The sequence below is a fragment of the Malurus melanocephalus genome, unplaced genomic scaffold, assembly GCF_030028575.1.
Source record: "Malurus melanocephalus ecotype Western Australia unplaced genomic scaffold, MMel_1.1 scaffold_53, whole genome shotgun sequence".
NCBI classification, from domain to species: domain Eukaryota; kingdom Metazoa; phylum Chordata; class Aves; order Passeriformes; family Maluridae; genus Malurus; species Malurus melanocephalus.
The window spans coordinates 3079084-3100725 of record NW_026623285.1 but is presented as its reverse complement, the minus strand read 5'-3'; the positions used below and the strand labels follow the sequence as shown (position 1 = coordinate 3100725).

At 35.7% G+C, this 21642-nt stretch overlaps 1 protein-coding gene across 1 annotated transcript; it reads left to right on the top strand.

Moving 5' to 3' along the window:
• Window positions 1-453: 453 nt before the first annotated feature.
• On the top strand, window positions 454-21642 carry LOC130573186 (serine/threonine-protein phosphatase 6 regulatory ankyrin repeat subunit A-like; the record flags this gene model as incomplete). Its single annotated transcript, XM_057365444.1, has 15 exons — window positions 454-594; window positions 3559-3670; window positions 4297-4323; window positions 5230-5304; window positions 6349-6550; window positions 7963-8050; window positions 8491-8608; window positions 9194-9413; window positions 10775-10862; window positions 10959-11042; window positions 11556-11701; window positions 11887-11969; window positions 12107-12189; window positions 14276-14367; window positions 19475-21642. Coding segments are annotated over 15 exons (1846 nt in total), but the record flags the coding sequence as incomplete, so codon positions are not given.

The window sequence follows — 21642 nt, the reverse complement described above, 5'->3', positions numbered from 1 at the left end:
AAAATAAATAATATTGTTTTTCTCTCTTAGGCAAAATTCTGATCTGTTTAATAAAAATGTCTGTTTGTGCAATTGTATTTTGTTTGTGCTATGTTTAGTTGTTGTGCAGTTTTTGATTTGTCCATATTTTTCCATGTGGCTTAAAATGAACAGAAAGTAGTATTTCTAATGTAAAAAAGTTTATGCAAGAAAATTCACATGAAGCTTTTTTAATACAAAGTTCATGCACATTTTGGCTGGCAAATAAATCCCCAATATAATATTAATCATTATTAAGTGGTCCCTAGAAAATGGCCCTATTCCTTAGTACTGCAATGATGCATTTTTCACCACAAATACTTGTTTAAAAATGTAAGGAGGATTTAAGTTTCACTTTATTTTGCTTTTTCTGTCTCTATAATATTATTTTGCTGTTATTTACCATTGTACTTTTTATTTAAATGTGTACTAAAGAACTCCACTCCATTATGCTGCTGCCAATTGTAATTATCAGTGCCTGTTTGCCCTTGTGGGATCTGGAGCTAGTGTGAATGACCTTGATGAGAGGGGTTGTACACCTCTGCACTATGCAGCTGCATCAGACACAGATGGGAAGTAAGTGACATGCTTTGTACTACAGCCTTTCTCATTAGGAGCATTTGAGTTGTGAATTTTGTGTGTGCTCTGCCTTCAGATTTGCCAAATGCATTTCTTGTATTTTTAAAGATTTAATTTGACAGTGGTTTGTACATTGTATGTAAAAGACTTTATGTAACAAATATTTCAGGGGAACAAAGTGCGCAGGAAAATGTATTGTAAAAATTTTATGTCTTACAATGCAGATGTCCTAATTCAGGAATTAATTGGGAATAGAGTTTTTAATCCCATCTGCTTTGTAGTGTTTAAGTAAATATCCTTTGTGGAGTTTATAGAGTTAGTTGTGGGCAGTAGGGCCATTTTGCCTTCATCAAATTCTGATGAAGGATGGATATTAACTTGACATTTCAATATAAGATGCTTTATCTATTTGATGTTTGAGTAAACTAGAGTTGTAATGCCAAACACAGCTATCTCTTGATAGTGTAAATTTTTATGGTGCAGTAACACTTTTATTGATTACATGCATCCAGAATTTTTCATAAACCCACTGACCTCTTACATGTGTTTGTTTTCTAACGGTTATATTTGACATATTTATTAATAATTTAAGTGCTTATATGCAAAATGTATTGCACCAAACTGATGAGTCTACCTAAGCTCCAGACATTGTATATATTGAGGAGTAAAGAAGAACATCACTTGCTCGTGCACACACACACGTGCAGGTCATGGTGTATGTCATCACATGCCACATGCACACTGTGACGCCTCCTCTGGGGAAGTGCTGCTTTGTGCCAAATCGTCTTTTTTTAATACATTTAATACCTTTTAAAGGGAGAGGTAACAATAGGAATGAGGTGGCATATAACTTACAGATTGTGTTTTGAAGGCTAAATAAAGAATACTTTCATGGCCGTTTAACTTACATTTGAAGGATATGCCTTTTTTCTGTAAAGCCAAATTTCAAAATTAAATTGTCTGCTGCTTTTTAGAAATAATTTCAATTGCTGCTGGAGCTTGCTGAGATAATTTTACTTTAATTGCCCTCTTACAAGTCGAGCTATTTAATTTTAGCTTCACAGTTGCTCTGAAAACCTCCAGACTATAATGGTTCTTTAGATGACATCGTTTTGCCATCTGTTTTACAAAAGGCACAAGCAGGAGTGATGATGATGATAATACTGCAGAACTTTGTGAGGTAACTCAAAGCATCATCTCTGCAACCCACAGGCTGTTACCCTTCTGATTAACATTTGGGTCTCTGGAAGACAGGCTGCAAAGCAGAATGGCCTGAGGGGAAGCTTTTTATATTGATGCAGCAAGATGATTAGTAACAGCTGGAAAACCAGTACTGCTCAGTTCATTGAAAACAGGAATGAAGTTAAAAATTGTTACTGGAGTTGGAATATAAAACCTGGGAAAAAAACATGTCAGGAAGCGATCTATATAAAATTCCAAAGATATTTAGGTGCGTTTTTATGGTCTTTGCTCAGACATCTCTAAAGACAGATTTTAGAGAGGGGTGTTTCTGTTGAAAATTATTTTCTGGTTTATTGCTGTTGGAAAGTATTTATTTTGTATCTTTAACAAATGCTTTTGATCTGGAACAAACACCAGTAAGCCTCATTTTGCCAAGACTACAGAGACAAACATTATTTCAGAATTAGTTAGAATAACTAGCATCTTAGGGGAGGAAAAAATTGTGCTTCTTCTGTCTTAGAATTTTCTAATGGACAGTACACCAATAAATACATGGGAAATAAGTTTTAATTTATCTTTCAGAAAGTTTGATTAATCTCCTTTTTAAGAGACCTGTTGAAGACAGTTAAGTATGCAAATGATGCAAAGTTAACCTCTTTCTCTGCATCCTCTGGATGCAAAGAAACATTAAAAAAAATTATCTGGTTTGCACTGGAAAGATTGGGTACTTGAGGATTTTCAGCAGACTTGGCTCCATGCAGTGTATTTAGTGTATTGTAGAAATTTATGTAGCCAAAGCCAGTGACATGTAACATTTATTAATGAGCCATGAATGTTAACACAAAATTACTGATTCAAATTAAAAAGAAAAGTTAGAAGATTGGACTAGTGAAATGTAAGAGCCGTAATTCTTACTTAAAGAAACAAATTTATACTGGGCAAAAATTTTTTATACTGGGCAAAAAATGATCGAAGTGAGAGTGCACTTCTGATAAAAAAGTATTTAGTGATCCCAGAGAGAAAAAGGCACGGTGACCTGTTGTGCACTTCACAAAAACAAATGGCTTCTCCAGCAAGCTCAAGATCATGATAATGACTTTGGAAAACATTGCTGAAATGGTAGACAAAATTATGAAACAGCAGGGTTATTGCTTGTAAACATTTGGAGTCTCTTAGAAAACTAGGGAAAGAGTGAGCTGACTTGAGTCCTGTGTTTTTCCTTCTCCTGGCTGAGTGTCTGTGGTTGAAACTGGGGTGATCATGTTCTAATGAAACTAAGGAATGACAGAAGTAGGACAACAACTGAGTATTTATTGTATAAATAAATAAAAAAAATAGTGGCTGGTAGTGGAAGTGCGTGTGTGTGTGTTACTCTTGTATCCTTCCATGAATAATTCAGCTACTGCTTCTCTTCTTTCTGTGTAACATACAGAAGAAGGGGCTAATGCAGAAAAAACATACAAAACAGTAACCACTGATACCAGCAAATGTAACTGCAGTTGTGTTAGCTAGGAGGAAAATACTAGTTTTAACCAAGTCAGACAACTCAGAAGATGCAGGATGTCTGCAGAGAATTCTTTCAAACTTAAAGGCTTTGTGATTGACCCTTACAGTTGATGTAATGAGGTTGGTTTCTCTAGTCCTAGCCAATATTGTACATTAAATCAGTGTCCCTGTGTGCTGTATTCTATTTTCCAGTTGAATTGGAACAATGTATCACTTAGCATTAAGTTGAAATTCAGCATTTAGATACATGGTTGCATATGTCAATTTGAATAGGTGCCTGGAATACTTGCTAAGAAACGATGCCAACCCTGGGATCCGAGACAAACAAGGATACAATGCAGTTCATTATTCAGCTGCTTACGGTCATCGCTTATGCCTTGAATTGGTAAGAAAATACATCATAGATAAAAGGTGTAACAGCTGCTCTTACAGAGTATGATGGAGTGGCCAGGGGATTCCTCCGCCTCAGCTCTCACCTGTCAGCTGGGTCAATAATGTTTTGCAGCCTCTGTGTAGATAAATTTAAGCATTTGGTGTTCCTAAAGCGGAAGCAAGATGAGGAGCTAAGATGCTAGATACTGGCTTAAAAAGCTGATAATTCTCAGGTGAAGAGATAACTAGTTGAGGATGTGGAATATTAATTTTGGTTTCTTTCTTAATTTAGACTACACTACTAAATCTTTTTGCTGGCTGAAATAAAATAACCACAAATTATCCCACAGAGAAGTGTTAAGAAATTTCATTAATGTCATTTGAAAGGAGCAAATGAAAATGTGGGGAGAACCTGTAAACAAAGGATGCCTTATAAAATGGTTCATGCAGTTACAGTAGCTTATGGCCACATAATAGAATTTCCCATAATAAGGCTATTGCTCATTTTTTATTGCTCCCTTTGCAAAAATATGTATATTATTTGATATATTGTGTTACACAACTTCAGTATTTTTATAAAAATTGCACTTTTATATTCAAATGTATTGAAACATGAATTCTGAATGTTTTTAATTACAGATTGCAAGCGAAACGCCTCTAGATGTTGTAAGTGTACTATTTCTTACTTTTTAAGTACTACTATACAGCAAAAAGGAACATGTAATTTTAAAAATACTGCTTATTTTTTTTACTTGTTCAACCATTTCTTCAATGCATGAATGTATCATTTAATTTTAATTCCAATTTAGATTTAATTGGACTTTAGAATTTTAAAACAGGAAATTATTTTCTAAGCCATGTGGGTTTTTTTTCGTAAACAATTGTATGATCATGATATAAAAGTGTGATAATGAAAATGTAGTTTTAATGTATTTGGTGTTCTTCAAACASTTTGWATGTTTTAATTCTGCTAATGTATTCAATTAAATACGGTCTTGAAAAATACCCAGAATCAAAATTTTAAAACACATCTGAAAGTCACAGATAGAAATGTATATACATAAACATTTTAATACTGTAACACTTTCGGGATTTTTAGTCCATTTTTTCTCTCTGAGAAATGTTTTCCTATTCTGAGAAATCCATGCTACCTTCTGGCCATTCATATTGTTTTCTTGCTGACTATTCACCTAATCAAAATGCTTACTTGTTCTTTGGGGCTTGTTTTCTTCCCTACTGCTGCTGCTGTCACCTGTCCTTGTTTTCCATTTGTATTCATCTTTCATATTGCTACTTCAGAAAAAAAATATTGATTTTAGTTTTGTTTCTGATTGAATTATTGCATTATGGTGCAAAATTAAACTACTGCGCTTGGAGCATGAATATGGGGTGGTGTTGCAGTTGATTCAAACTCTGTAGAAGGTTGAAGATCAGCAGATCTGTTCTATACTATTCTTCCTATTTTTTCTCCTTTATTTTTTAATCTGTGTGCATGGGAAACTGTAGCAATTATTGTTGAGTGTTTTCAAAGGTGAGGGGGTTTTGCACTCACTTTGACTTTCTCTCTTTAAGCTGATGGAAACATCAGGTACTGACATGCTGAATGACTCGGACAACAGAGCGCCTATAAGCCCACTGCATTTAGCTGTAAGTGTTTAGTGATGACCACTCGTCTGCTAGCAAACAGTTGTTGCACAAGTTTATTCATTCTGGTTTTGTTTTTTTTTTTCAAAATACATTAATAACAATAAACAAAATTAAAAGATAGGTACTAATATTCCTGAATGAGGTATGCAGGATGATTTTTGCATTTCGCTTGCTTCATGGAACAGCTTTCATGTGAAATCTTCTAATTAAAATTTATGCTGATGAAACCTTTATAAGACTTGTTCTATACAGAAAGAAGAATTATTAGAAGAATTAGAAGATTAAAGAAAGTAATTATTACTTTCTTTAATCGTTATCATGTTTTACTCTCATAATTGTTTAGTATGAGAAATATTTATCCTCAATACTTTAAGGAAGATTTGCATTAGGAGTAGTGTAACACGGGGATGAAATTCTGTCTATACAAAAATGTTCAAAATACAGAGTAATCAGCTCAGTGTGTAGTTTTGCTCTTTTCACTGAATTTAAACCAACTGAAAAACCACGCGGTACTTTCTACAAATAGAGTAAGTCTCGTGCAATACCTTTATATATATATGTATCTCCAAAGTAAAAAATAATCTTTGGTAGTGGTAAATGAAAGCTATTTGTACTGCAATCTTATTACTGGGGCTTTTAAAAAAATGTTTTATGTAAAAAGCTAAAAGGAATTACTTCAGTTTGCTTATATCCCTCATTTGAAATAATCTGAGGATGATGTAACTACAACATAAAGCGATGAAACATGCAGTAGTCAAAATATTGTTGTTATTTATGCAGATTGAAGACAGATTATTTTCTGAGAGTAGTTGCAGTTGATGACTGAAAGGATACAATTGAAAAAAAACACCAACCTTCTTGCTGGAGTAGTGTGTTTTTTTTTTTAATTAGTTGTAGCTGTTGTAACTGCTTATGTGCTGCATCAGTTGCCTTTCCAAATGCTAAAACAATAATAGTGTCTTAATAGTTTCATTTATGTAGTTCTGGCAAGAAAGGGAAAAATGTTAAGGATGGAAAAATTGAAGAATTTTTTTATTCTTGTAGGCCTATCATGGCCATCATCAAGCTCTGGAAGTGCTGGTACAGTCACTGCTGGACCTTGATGTGAGGAATAACAATGGAAGGACACCACTGGATCTTGCTGCCTTTAAGGGACACGTGGAATGTGTAGATGTGCTCATTAATCAGGGAGCATCAATCTTGGTGAAAGATTATGTTGTAAAGAGGACCCCAATTCATGCTGCAGGTATGTGCTGGCCACTAACCTGTAAAATTTTGGCTTTTGAAGTGGATCATCTCTTTAAAACTCTGTCATTCATGTTTTAGGAAACAATGTTTAGGAATAGGGGATGGCATCTAAGGTATTTGCTGTGCTGAGAAAGGTGTATCAAAAGAGTTGCAGACAGGAAGCAGTATTAATCCAACAAACCAGTTGAGTCCAAGCACTGCTGTTCCACACTTCCCTCTGGAAGGGTGCATTGTCCTTGTCCATTCGATGGCTGGGCTAGCTGTGCTGGCAGGTGTCAGTGACATGTCCCTGCTTCTCTCCGTGTCCTTCACACAGCCTGAAATGCTGGCCCAAATTTAGATAGGCAAATTGTGTGCCTGTCTTGGCAGTAAAATACTTCTAAAAATTACTGGAGTCTTGGAGAATTTTGGCAGCTTGAGAAGAGATACGAAAACTTACTTTGATTTTTTTCCAAGGATTTAAATGACTCCTGAGCATTTTCAAAATAACAGCAATCCTTTGCAGTATTTTCTTGCTGTTCTCTGAGTCTAGAATCCATACTATAGTCTTTTTTTTTTCCTCACATTGAAAATAGGCTGATTAAATTTGGCATTTATAGTAATGGTGTTACAGAAGTGTTGCAGTTAAAAAAAGCATTATGTACAAAACATCATCATTCTAACCACTTAATTTGTTGTCCATGAGCACAAGCTGCATTCTTCTATTTGATTTAGCTTTCCTAACTTGTGTTAGCACGTCTGTCAGCTACAGAAACATGAATTGTCGCTGTGCTTGTGTGGACTGAATACTGCAGCTGTGGGTCAGAAATAATTTCCCTTCCAAGAAGTAATCATTTATCTTTCATGAGTTGCATTTAAATGAGATTTCTCAACTTTCTGTTTGTTCTTTTCCTATTTTTTTAAACTGCTTGGTTTATTGCATCTATGCATTACATTCCCTTCCCCTTTCTAAATGTGATTTCCATTATTATTTTATAACCATGCACATGCGATACTTGCTGACAAAATCTGACTATGATTTGCTAGGTATGTCTTTACCTGTGCCTTAAAACAAGATACAACAAAACCAAAAATTATGCTAATTCCTCTATTTAAATGTTCCTTATTTGTTGTGTTTTATAAGCATATATTCAAATTACTTTTAATATGTGCAACCTCATTTATGTGTAAAAAGCAAATATCTGTTGGCAACTGATAGTTGGAATCAGCTGCTTCTAACACTGTACAGTTGAAAATACCTGAATTCTAAAATTATTTATTCTAGTGTTCATATTTTAAGTTGTAACAATGGTAAAGCTGTACAGTGGGTTTTAAGCTAATGGGCTTTAGTCTGAGCTGGCTGCCATTCTGTTTGAGTTATCTACTCAAAAACAATTAATGTAAACCCCATATTTTTGTAATGTTTTACAGCTACAAATGGTCATTCAGAATGTTTGCGGCTGTTGATAGGAAATGCAGAACCACAGAATGCGGTGGACATTCAAGACGGAAATGGACAGTGAGTTTAAATTATGGACATTCTGTTCTTCACAAATTGTTGCATTTTATAAAAAAAACCCCAAATATTTTACAGTGGTTATTTTTAGCTTATTTTAAAAGGGCATTATATTTGAATTTGGACAAATATGACTGTATATATTGCAATAAATACGAAGTTTGGGGTAAAAAGTGTTCTTGTTCTATTGGGAGGAAGCTAAAATGTGTCTTACTGCCCAGATGCTGAGAAAATGGATTTGAGTTACTTAATCAGGACTTCCAAATTGAGGGATGTTAATTTATTTTCTTGAATTTAAAAAGCAAATAAATGAGTGGAAGGTCATTGATGATGTAAATGTTAACAGTGTTGACTGGAAGGATAGCAGTTGTTATACTTGAGCTGATTGCTAGTCTGTTAAATGTCCAAGTGTAAATTTCCATGTTATTTCTGTCTCTGCCTAGGACTCCTCTGATGTTGTCAGTTCTCAATGGGCACACTGACTGCGTTTATTCACTCCTTAACAAAGGAGCAAATGTAGATGCCAAAGATAAGTGGGGAAGGACAGCATTACACAGAGGGGTAAGCAAATATTTCCCTTTCCAGTTTCCAACATGCTAATTTCAAATAAAGATTTCATATGTAGTGTTAATTTATTTCTCGTTATTCTCATCTTGCCACTGTAATTTTTAATTATATTTTTAGTTGCATTCAAAAGTTGGCTTTTGCCTTTTTACTGCCCACCCTCAAAATTCTTTTGGACTTCCAGAGCCTCTTAATCTTGCCTGCAAAGTGTTGACCAGCAAGGTCCTAGAGTACAGCTTTTTGTTGGGGGGAGGTAGTGTTAACGAGAGGAAGAAAAGCATGATGCATACCACGTGCCAAATATTTTGTTTGTAGTGTCTGCCAGATAAGACAATTGAATGAACCCTAGAGATTAGCAGTTCATTAGTGTTACTCCAAGAAAATATTCTGTCATCAGTATCATAATATATTTTTCCAACAGAATGTCTCATTTCAGGGAAAAAACAAACCACAGCTTATTTTGCTTGTTTTGTTATGGCTTAAAAATACAAGAATTTGCCTGAGGTTTGCTTGCTTTAATTCTACACCTTAGCTGATACACATGAATATTTTCAAACTGGCCCTTTCCCTTTCCTCTCACAGGCAGTTACTGGGCATGAGGAATGTGTGGAAGCTTTGCTTCAACATGGTGCTAAGTCCTTACTACGAGACTGTAGGGGACGGACCCCTATCCACTTGTCAGCTGCGTGTGGCCATATAGGTGTTCTGGGAGCTCTCCTGCAGTCAGCTAGCTCTGTGGATGCAGCACCTGCAATGGCAGACAATCACGGCTATACATCACTGCACTGGGCCTGCTATAATGGTAAAATGCATTAAAATACATTAAAATGCATTAAAATACAGCTCTAAATCTGTTTATTGATATGGGGGTAGAAGTATCAATGTTTACAAAAGCAATATGTAAAGCCCATCCTCTTACAGTTCATTTCAGTGAGTGAGAGAATACAACAGACACAATATCTTGAAGAAGAATGTATTAACATCTAATACATAATAAGAAACATTTACTTCTGTCCTACATTTTTGTCATATACTATCTTAGTTTTATGCCTCAAGGAGTCTTTAAAGAAATTCAGCACATTACCTTTGAATAGAAATGTGCTGCACATTCCAAAAAAACAACCTTCATAGGAAGGAATGGTTTCAGATTAAATCTGTTTTTAAATTTGCTTCATATGAACTATTGTAGGCATAAGAAACTCAAGTATATAAAAGTGATTCAATAAGAATTTATTTTTTTCTTCACTGATACTTTTCATGGATTTGAGAGTGAGGGAGGCCTTAAAAGGTAGGAAAATCATTCAGCTCCTTTGCTAAACATTTTGTTCCGTGCGTTTATTTAGAACATAGTAGAGTTTGTCATTTATTTCATGTCTGAGTGACATGATAGAGAAAAATCAAGAGGTAGGATTAGACCTTCATTTTACCTATTACTATTAAGTGAATATCTGCTGAGCTAATGCAGCTGGGTGATCATTTCAACCAAAGTAACATCTCTTTATCATATTTATAAAATTAAACTCTTTCAGCTTGGTCCATTTTCAGTGACCGCAATGTATGAGTGAAACAGAATTGAGATACGCTTTTTTGGTAGGATGAAAACTTGACAGAACTTGTGAAAATTCAGATCTTTAGCCAACAGTGAACATTAAACTAATGTTCTCTTCATATATGCATTAAGGATCAAACAAATGGTTACCATTCTTAGCTACCTGTCCAGCAGCAGGGTAAAGAATTCTGAAAATATTAGTATAAAGGGTTGAACATGTCCTTTTTAGGATTTTGTTATGACTATTAAGTTGGTTCTTCTTTGTGTTTAGCAAGACAATGGAACAAAAGCCTCAAATGGTGGAGTCGTTTTTATGTAAAGTGGTGAATGTACAGAAAAGTTTGAAATGCAGAGGTGTAAAAAATTAAATTAAGCGTTCTGAGAGCATGAGAGACCTAAATTTCATTAAGTTTGCAGTGTTACATGTCAGTTTGATTTTCAGGATTCTGCAAATGTATTGGTTCCTAAATGTAGCCCTGTTGAATATAATCAGTCTTTCTTTGAAACTTTGAAATACTGTACTGCTTAATCTAATTTAGAGTCATATTTTTCATTGTAAGCCATAGTTAGACTTTTTCCTTCTTTTCAATACCTAACTCTTATATTTGCTTTAGGTCACGACAGTTGTGTAGAGCTGCTCCTGGAACAGGAAGTTTTTCAGAAAATGGGAGGAAATTCTTTCAGTCCCTTGCATTGTGCTGTGTAAGGAAGTTCAAAATTATTCTTCATAAATTTCATTGCTGTGTTTAACAAAAGATTTATCATTCTGTAAATAACAGTCTGTTTAATTCATTATAGGATAAATGACAATGAAGGTGCTGCAGAAATGTTAATTGATACGCTAGGTGCTGGCATTGTAAATTCAATGGACTCAAAAGGAAGGTAAGAGTGTAAATGCAGAAAGAATGTTTGTAATGTCATACAGTGGCTGTGCTAAATTCTTCAGTCATTTGGGGGTTTTGTATGTGCTACTTACATTAATATCTCATTCCTCTGGTCTTATTCTTTAAAGGGTTTTTTTTTTTTATTCTGTGCTAGAAATAAATTTTAGATTATAAAAATCCTATTCTGATTCAGTAAACTTGAATTGGCTTTTTATTACACAGGCAAGTTAGAGCATGTTTTAAACTTTATCACTTTGTGGATAGAGTTTTATGCATCTTTTCTTTTTTGAAATCAAATTTTATCTCTTGCAAACTATGTGGGTGGAGTTACTTGAAACTAGAAACAGACTACTTAAAGGCAGCAGTCACAACTCTAGCAATACCAATTGCAAAGGATCAGTAGGAGAGACTGCCCAGTTTTTTGTATTTTTAGGATCACAGCCAGAGAAGCCCCTTTGAATAGTAGAAAGCATGGCTGAACATGGCCATATTGTCTTTTGATCTGTTGTAGAACTCCTCTGCATGCAGCAGCTTTTACAGATCACGTTGAGTGTCTACAGCTTCTGCTTGGTCACAGTGCTCAAGTAAATGCTGTAGATTCTTCTGGGAAAACACCTTTAATGATGGCTGCAGAAAATGGACAGACGAATACAGTTGGTAAAGAGAAAGCTTTATGTATTTCTGCTCTTAGCTTTGTTAATCTTACTATGGATGAATTAGCCTTATACTTAATGTTCTAGTGAATATATATTGTCCAAATTCTATTTTCACTTTGCACAAATGTAAGCTGTTTAGATTTTAAGAAATATGCTTCTAGTTAATGCGCGTCTTTGTCTCCCCAGAGGTGCTGGTTAGCAGTGCTAAGGCTGATCTGACTTTGCAAGACAGTTCTAAGAACACAGCACTCCATTTGGCTTGCAGCAAGGTGCGTGCATGGTCTGACTGATCAGTGCTGAGCTTTGTGTTATCAAGCACTGATTGAAAGWATTGTGCTTTGAAAAAACATTCAAAGCAATTTGTGAGGAATACTTGYGAAGTGACAGCTGTTTGTTCTGTGTTAAGGGTCATGAAACTAGTGCCTTGTTAATACTGGAGAAGATTACGGATAGAAACCTCATCAAYGCCACCAATGCAGCCTTGCAAACGTACGTATCAGCCATGAGGGTGTTGGAAAGATGAGTTCTTGGTCTGTATCTTGCTCATWAAGAGGAATATTTTTCAGAATTYTTTTTTCARATTCATTGAATTKTAACTGTTAATAGGTACCAAGAGTTGAACCAGCTTGGAATTGAAACAATGTTTTGCTCATATTTAAAATTATAGATTTTTTTTCCTAGTGGGTGAATAGGATGATAACTAAAAAAATCTGCCTGAAACGTGCTTTTATTCTTYGGCATGCTTTSTGTTTCATCTTTCAAAGATGAAAYRCTATTTTCTATTAAATATCATGGARAATACACTRTTYTTAAAACCTTCTTGAAGATCTTCTCTCAAGTAGAATCAAAGCTGTTTGGTTCTCCCAAACCCRAAGGAAACCTTAGAAATGTATGGCATGTCATACCAGTCAGGATGGGCTACTAAAATGACTGTTCTGCATATTTTCCTTTTAGAATACTTGACACCTGATGTATAGCTGAGTTATGCTCATGAATTATTAGACTGCTTTAGTAATGGTCTCAACAGTCCATTTAGGGGGAAAAAAGTTTAAAAAGCCCTTAAAGCCCTTACACTGGAACCTGTAAGCACATGTTATTCTGGCTTTACATTCTTTCTGGAATTTTGCCATATTAAAACTTGTGCAGTGCTTCCAAGTGTTCYCCAAGATCTGCTTGAGTTAAGGAGKTAAAACAGTAAAATTTCTTCCTTTGCTTTTGCTGCTCACCGTGGTGTACGTCAGGCAGCATGGAATAACCAGAAAGCAGGGAAGGATTGGTTGTTTCATTTCTGGCTTGAAGCAAGGATGTCTTGAGAGAAGGAAAAGCAAAAGTGAGATGGGAACAGATGTGGGAAAGTATGCTACCACAGGCTGGTGTAATTCCACCCACATGCCTTGGCTCRTATAATCTGATCAAGAGATGTCATGGGGAAAAATAGGTACACATTTGCACCTCCATGAAGTGTATTTATAAATTGCTATGTTTTGGTAGTTGTTTAAGATATTACTGCTTTAGCAAATGTTTAATAACTAAATTGATTTTCTGAGCAGTTTAAGTGCAGTCCTTCTTTGTGGCAAGATATGCGTTAAATTGTTGGTTTCTATATTAAAATTATTTTAATTACAGTACATTTTTCAGTATATCTGTGGGGTGTGGTAGTTCTTGAATTTTCAATACTTTAATGTAAGCACCATAGATAAAGCTGTTTGTATCTTTTGCATTTCTTATATCTAAGTAAGGCATTTGTTTCCAACTCAAAATATRGCTTATAGTTAATTGAAACAACTTYAGGAATCCTAGAATGAATGAAGAGCGATATAAAGCAGAAGGGAAGTAAGCTGATTATTCTGTTTCCTGTTGAGTGATGGTATGGTTTTATTTAAGCCAGTGGGAAGCAATTTKGAAAAACTGTTGCATTTGAAAAAGATATAATTAGAATATTTGAGATAAAGCTACACTTCCCTTTGTAGAGCAAATCAGCACAAAATTGATTTATATTTAGTAGTTTGAGGTTTTGAAAAGTAATCTGCTTTTCTTACTTYATGCATTATACTGTGAAATATTTTTTCATTTCTAATCACAGTGGAATATAGTGGTTTCTAGAAGGCAGATTGATGAAATGCTTCTGCATCTCTYCTAAGCATTTACATGCAGTACAAACAACTGCCATTCTACTGTTAGAACTCCAGTGACTGATGGCAGTGATATGCWCTAACTCTCAGATGTGACAGGATGTGTTACAACAGTTGAGTGGGGGATTTATCAGCAGTAGGGTGCCAAGTGTTTCTGAMTTTTTAACATGATAAAGTCCATAAACAGGCACATCTCTCCTAGTAGCTGCTTCCTSAGTGTGTGCTGCCATGGAAAGAAGAAAGTTCACAATTGGTATTGTAGAGTTTCGTTGCAATAAGGAAAGATATGCTGGATTTTCTTATCTTAGTCATTACRTCTACAAGATTTATATAATATGTAAATAACATAGAAGTATAAGGATTACATTTAAGTAGATGCAAGCTACCTATCTTACTTAATGACATGTTCTAAGGTTTATATATGAGTTTGCTTGTCTTCACAGACCTCTGCATGTTGCTGCTCGAAATGGACTAACGGTTGTAGTTCAAGAGCTTTTAGGGAAGGGAGCAAGTGTACTTGCTGTAGATGAAAATGGTAAGAAAAATCTAACTTTGTTTCCCTGTAAGGAACTGTGATTCTGAACTCAACTCCCTGAAAAGCAATAACTGTGGAAATTTCAGATGAGCCTTCCAGTAGGTTGCCCTCGCAGAAAAAAATGTGTTGGTGGTGGATCATTTTAGCAAAGCAGCAGCAGTGTAGGGAGAGTGAAAACTTTCAGAAGGATGCAGGTCACGGCACAGAAATGTTTGGTTTGCATTTGTAGTTTTATGACGCACTATAAATATAATTTTATGATATACCTATAAATGCACTAGCTTTGGCATACCAAAAATGGTCAGAAGAACATAATGCTCAAAGTAAAATACAACTTTCAGCTGCTAAGAAACTGGATGGAATTGCTATTCGCTTGGTCATGGTAGGTATATCAGTGTTAGCTTTTAAAAGCTAGTGTGATTTACAGCTCTTAGTTCCTGTTCTCAAGCTTCTGGCTCTTCAGAGATTTTTGGCATATAGAAGTAAGAAGAAGTAACTGCTTTATCATGAGAATAAATTCYGCACCTTGTAAGAACAAAAGAAAATTAGACCTACTGACTGATTTGCATATTTTCATGTAAGAAATCTGGTCCTCAGAAGCTTTTGAAAGTATAAGAGCTCTGTCTCTTATGCCATAAAAGCAGTAACTGGGATTTGGGGAGGGATGAKGGAATGATATTGGATTGTTTGCTTTTTGGCTTTGTTGGTTTGTTTGGGTTTGTTTTATTGCTTTGTATTCCRGAAGTGATGTGTCTAATTAATAGTTCTAATTATATTTCCAGTTTGGAAAGTTTTTCCTTTCTTAATGTTTACTGTGACTTTCTCTGTGTGTTTCTCAAATTACACAGCTGAAAGGGACATGGGTGACTTAAAGATCATTCCTTGCCTAAAATAGGGCACAAGAGTAAGTGCTAAAAGAAACTCCCTAAAATTAAAAGATTGGAAAATACATTYTATTTATGTTTCTATCACRTGTTTTCTGACTGGAGACATTCRCATTTTTGYRGGCTTCTCATGTGCAGCCAGCCAGTTCCTTGTTAGGATGGATCTTTGACATAACAGAGGAAAAACATTTGTGTCAAAGTACCCTGGCAGCCTGGGGATCTAAAAATCTTTTTAATTCTGATCTTTCCTCACTATGGTTCTTTCTAATAGCAATTGTTTTGTTTATAAAATTTTAAGCAGCCTTGAGAATATTCTCATTGAATTCTTTTTTTGACTGAAGAAATAAGCACTGGAATATTTTGGATCATAACACTGACATTCTCTTACTTTAGTATTGTCCAGATCAGTGATCTGCYACGCAAGCTTGGTATTTCATATAGAATTAGATGACATGGGAGTTCAGTTTYAGTTTTAGAAAGTTTTAATGTTTTACATGGAAGCCAGTCTTGATATGTAGAACATGTAAGCAGCAGGAACTYACCTGTTATGGAGTGATGATCAGCTTTTTGTCTTTGAAATTATCCCTTTCTGTRAAAGCTATATTGACTTTTTGCAAGCAGTCTCTATATCCATAGCTGTATAAATTGGGTCCTCTGCTGCTATTCCTGCTCTATGGATCATTATTGAAAAACATGAGCTTAGGAAAAAAAAGTATCACTCCAATTACCTTTCAGTTTATAAATAATTTACAAAATTTTCAAAACTAGATTTGAAGTCACACGGTTTTTGTTACAGAGCATCTCTTAATGTGATGAGGTCACTTTTTTGTTTAAGAGCTAATGTCAGTAGAAAAAATTTAATCCTCTTGGTTCTTAACAGATTAAATGCAGCTTAAACRTAAATTAGCTGTCCAGTATAATTCCCAAAAGTAGTTATATTGAGGGTCCATTCTCAGTTTGTATCAGTTCTTATTCAAATTTTGGTTCTTTTCTCATGTTTTCACACCAGTCATGATAAAATTGCCATCTACTACCTGCATCTATGAAAATTCTGTTGAAGCGGACTTTATTAATGTAAATTTGCCTGTCTTTAAAGTAATTGCTARCTTTTTCTTTCATTTGACACCATATGAAATTTTATTGTTGTCACTCAACCAACCAACTTTTCATTTTTTGTTTTATTTTGCAGTGGGTTTTTCCTTTCTCTCACTATTTAACTTGTATTTTGGTTTTATATTTGAGATCTCCAGTTTACTGGAAGGAATTTTTCTGTAGGTGCTTACAGGATAACTTGTACCTCAGATTCCCATCTCTTTCCTAGTGTTAACACTTCATTCAGTTGATCTTGAGAGCTCTCATTGCACTGACCYCATTAATAACCCTCTGATTTTCCTGTAGACATCTTCCTGGAAACTTTCAAGCCCCGGGGAGGGAGCAGCTCTGCAGAGCAGGGGGAGCCTCAATCTTAAAATAGTGTCCATTATACAGACTCTGTTTTTTATTGTTCAAGGAGGCTGCCCCATCTTACTCTGTTTGTATTGCCCCATCTACAAATGAAGATAGGGATTTTGTTATTGTTGTTGTGCAAAGGTTTATGCAGGTACCAGGGCAGATTATGGGGACAATTATGGGAGAGATGAGTGTGGGTATTTCAGTGGAGTTAGTTCATTTACCAACGTCATCCTCAAAGGAAATAGAAAGTATATCTGTTGTTTCCCTGACATACCAATTAACACTCTGCAGTTAAGTGATGTAAAAATATAATTTGTTCTTACAAGTTTAAATTAATATAGTGGAGTTAATATAAGTTAATATGGTGGGGGACACATGTCAGTTTTCCATGATGTAAGCAGTTACGTCTTGTTATGTCTAAGGCAAGAATAAAACTGGTATTTCATTTGTGTTTATGAAAGCCAGGAGCTCGAGAGCTACAATTATATAGTAATTATAAAACACTGGTTTTAGAGAACAGAGAACTTCCAACAGAGGCAATTATTTTGTTTAATCCTTCCATTGGCCTGTTTTATGATGAATGCTCTGGGATGCTCTGTTTCAGAAAGAACATGAATATTCAAGACCTTAGAAGTTTTTTTAAAGGGGGAGGGGGAAAGGGGGTAAACAAACAAACAAAACCCCTAAAAATAGTAGGTGAACTGCTTGTATTTCTTCTTTGAACTTTCATCAAGTCACMTTAGTGAAAGGAATGGTGTTGAATATGATCAGCTTGAATAAACTTATTTTGTGTGTCATCTTACCTTCGTACAACCTCCAGCAACTGTAGATATTGAATGGTGTGCATCTGAGTATCAGTTCTGAGCCTTCTGTTCTGCCTTACATGCCTGAAATGCAGTCATGATCCAGGTGTGGCGAGCTCTGGCCCTTGCTTCTGAATCCTCTCAAAATGTATCTCTTCTGCAGACTGTCACTGTTAACTCTGAGCTGTTTAAGTGCTGTGGTACCTTACTAACAATGAAAACATCCGCTGCGCTGCACTTCTGTACGGCCCTATCGCATGGTCAGCTGGTGCGTTCTGTGCTTGAATTATCTGTGTTTCCTTGGATTGTGTGCTCCTTTGGGCAGGGACTCTTGTCTTGCTCAGTTCAAAGCATCAAGCACTAGGTCAGGTCTGCCCTGAGCAAATAATAGTTCAACTGCAAGACTGTCCCCTGCTTGCTGTTTTCTTAATTTCTAGCTACAGTTATTTTCCATAATGTGCTTACTGGTTTAATACTTATGTGCAATTGTACAAGATAGTAACTGCTCCTGGCCTCTACCCTAAAACTTGATCTGGACCTACTTCTACAATAAAGATAATTCCTTAGTAGTTGAAACATTTGCTGGTAGAATGGGCATTGCCTTGTTTTACCTGCCCTCCTAAGATTTGGATAGAAGCTATCGTGCACTTTGCCTTAAAGCCATCTRTTATTTACAATTACTTGTGTGCTTTTTACTTGGACTTTGTAGACCTTTAAGTTGTGGACTGAGGGTACTGCAGTACTTCAGACTCCCAAATGTGCCTGAATATGAGTCTTCCTACTGWGCTCATTGTGGGCATTTCAGTCCCACACAATGAGAGATGCTGCAGGGTGACATGTGCACACGCTGCTGGGTGGAGCCAGGGAGGGGAACTTGTCCTGCTCTTGGCAGCAGAATTAGCTGTGATCTGTGGTTGTACTGAGGAGACTGCCCTGATTTTGGAGCTGCCAGTAGCACCTCCAAATGCAGTCCCTTGCTGCTGTAGATGCACCAAGGCCTGTGCCAGAACTCACCCTCAAGCACCATGCAAATTGTTAAGTCTGAGACAGGAGCAGTGCATGGATCTCCACTGAGGAGAATTCGAAGCATTCTTCCTGGTACTGAATGAGAGAGTCAAGTACCTAGAGAAGGGAAAGCTGCAGAAGGAAGAATGTTGGAGGATTATTAGAGCCACAGAAACCCAGAAGAGATGTCACAGCTACGTGACCTGACTGCAAATCATTCCACAGCCCGAGACCTCCTGCATTTTGGGGTTGTCACAGCAGCARTGCCTGGCAGCAGTTTGGCTAGACCAGCTGGGCAACCAAGAGCTGTCTCTGCAAGTCCTAGCCTGCTAACTTAGCTGGCATTTCCTCAAACCTGTCTGCATTTTTGATTGATACTCTGCAAATAGAAGTATAGAGGCATTGACTTTATATTATTGAATATTGTCATAAAGTGTAAGTTAATTGAAATTTATACCCTGCCTTTTCAATTAAGTGGCCCTGATCCTTAGGCAGCTTGTTACTGACATAGCTCAGTGTTATTAAAGTAACTGTGTGTGATGAACAGCTGTGGTGCAGCTTCTGGATGAAGGAACATTTGACACGTTGAGCTGTAGTTTCTGCAGTGGCTCTTTAGTGAATGCCATCACCTGTCACTGTTGGCTGCTGGTAGTTGTCTCTCCTCAGCCCGGTGACTTCCTCACCATTGTCAGGTCTGGGCTTTACTTGTTGGCCTACAGTGTCTGGCTGTGCTTAACAAAAAAGCAATTACATCTTTGTGGCAAAGCCCATTAACTTCAAGATTGTTTCTGTAACCAAAAGTTTAAAAATACTAATTTACAATGCATTTATTTAATTATTTTATTTTTTAAACAGTGCGGAACTAAGCAGCGTAAAATACTTTTTTATTTTAGCTGCTGAAAGATTGTATGATCTTTCATGGTCTTTATTTTAAATGAAGGTTTTTYTCCTCTCGATCTCTAGGTTACACGCCAGCTTTGGCCTGCGCACCCAACAAGGATGTGGCCGATTGCCTGGCTCTCATCCTGGCCACCATGATGCCTGTTTCATCGAGCAGCACATTGCCCTCGCTCACCTTCAATGCCATTAATCATTACACCAACACCTCAAAAACTGTCACCTTCGATTCCTTGCCAATCATGAGGAGTGACCACAGCTCCTACTGTACTTTCAACAACATTGGCAGGGAAGGTGGCTACCCCTACACAGAAGAAGATGAGCTCAATGACTCAGATTCCGAGACCTATTAGAAGACACTTTTTGTAGGTCTGAGTGAACCCTCACGCTGGAAGGTCAAACTTGTGCTATCAGAAAGCTGTTTAATACAGGAAGAGGACACACCTTTGAGAAGATGTTTTTTTATTGTGGTTGCATATAAAAAAAAAATCTGTGAGACTCTAGGAAGATTTTTAAGAGCATATTTTGCAGAAGAAGCATAAATTCTTGAATAAGTACTTGGAATCCGTGGCAAAAAAAAAAAAATAAAGAATGTCAAAACTGTTTTATTTAACTGTATTCTACCATTCTGTTTCTGGTGCCGGGAATAATTCCTGCAGACTGGGCACCAACTTGGTGTAAATGAACAACACTATTGTACAACACAAAGGATGCTAGATTCAAATACTCTCAATAAACCTAAAACCATTTTGAAGGCAATAAATGAGTTTGGTACAGTAGGCATTGTTTGTGCTGCAAATTGCCAAAGGACCAAATAACTTAAAGATTTTTTTAATTAAATACGTTTTTGTGAAAACTGGAATAGGTTATTTGAGAAGTTACTTCAACCAAACCTTAATTACTTCTGGAAAAGAAGCTTAGATTTGGGTTTAAATGTTTAATTTTATTTTTTTTAATCATCTGAAAGCCTTCCGACACTATTAAATGTACCATGAAAGAAAGCAGATGTACTTTTAAGTTTTATTTTCTTTTTCTTTTAGGTGAAATGAAAATGATCTGTCATACTTTTATAATACTAAAATTAAACCAGCTAACAAGGTGAAGTCAGGGTGAAAAATGTACAGTGTAATAAACAAGGGAAGGAAGGGGTGGGAGATGTGGGAGGGAACAGGTAATTGTTGCACAGTTACAGATTTTTTTTTTAACTTTGGGTTCTGGATTGAATTTTTCTTAATTTAAAAATACACGAGTAACTTGGAAACTATGAAACTGCATAAAAAAAATGGAATTGAAATGTCTTGATAACCCTGTTGTGACTGAGAGTTCTTTTCAGTAATTTATCTACTTCCTTACATCATAAATTTGTATGTAAGACTAAAGTTGTATATCCCTGTCACCTTTTTTTTTTAAACCCCAGATTTACAGAGGGGGGAGGGAGGATGGGAGTGAATTTAAAAGTATATTTCCCTATTAGAGAAAAAAGTACAGTGTCTGGTCCGTGGGAAGAGCTGTGTATCTTTGTTGTGCTCCATTTAGAAAATAAACAGCAGAAACTGGTCCCTGTAATGTAGTTCAGACTTGCCCAAATATTTTTTTTAATTTATAACAGACTACTATGGTTTTTTTAATTGCCTGAAGAATGAAAAACTGACATACATAAGTAAGCTGAAGTTTTGTCTGTTAAATATAAATTTACTTTATTTGGCTCTGCTTTAACAATAACTGTTACTTTTCAAGTGAACTTGTTTATGTACATGCAAGGAATTCCTTGCGTGTCCTCGCAAAGTACAAATAAATTACTACAAACTGATTCCAATTTCATTTTTATCCTTTTTTTGTATTGTGAAACTGGAAATCTTTGATATTGTAAATTAACAGCTGCTTTTCTGAACATAGTGTGGAAACATGGGACAATATTTTGATCTATTTGATAATTTTGTGGGGTTTTTGAAGAATTAATAAGCATGTACATAGAAATAGTGACTGCTTGAATACTGTATTTACCTGCACTCTTTCAGTACTTCAAGATTCCTGTATATTTTACAGAGTATAATAAAACCCAAATGTGAGTTCTACTAATGAATATTTTATTTGTATGTACTAAGAATTAATGACAAAGTTTCTTGTCRAACTGTTGGAATTTATAAAATCTTCACAAAGGCTTTGCCAGCATTTTAATTCTAAAATTAAGGTGAGGTACTTAAAGTAATTTTAAATGTTACATTACTTCATTA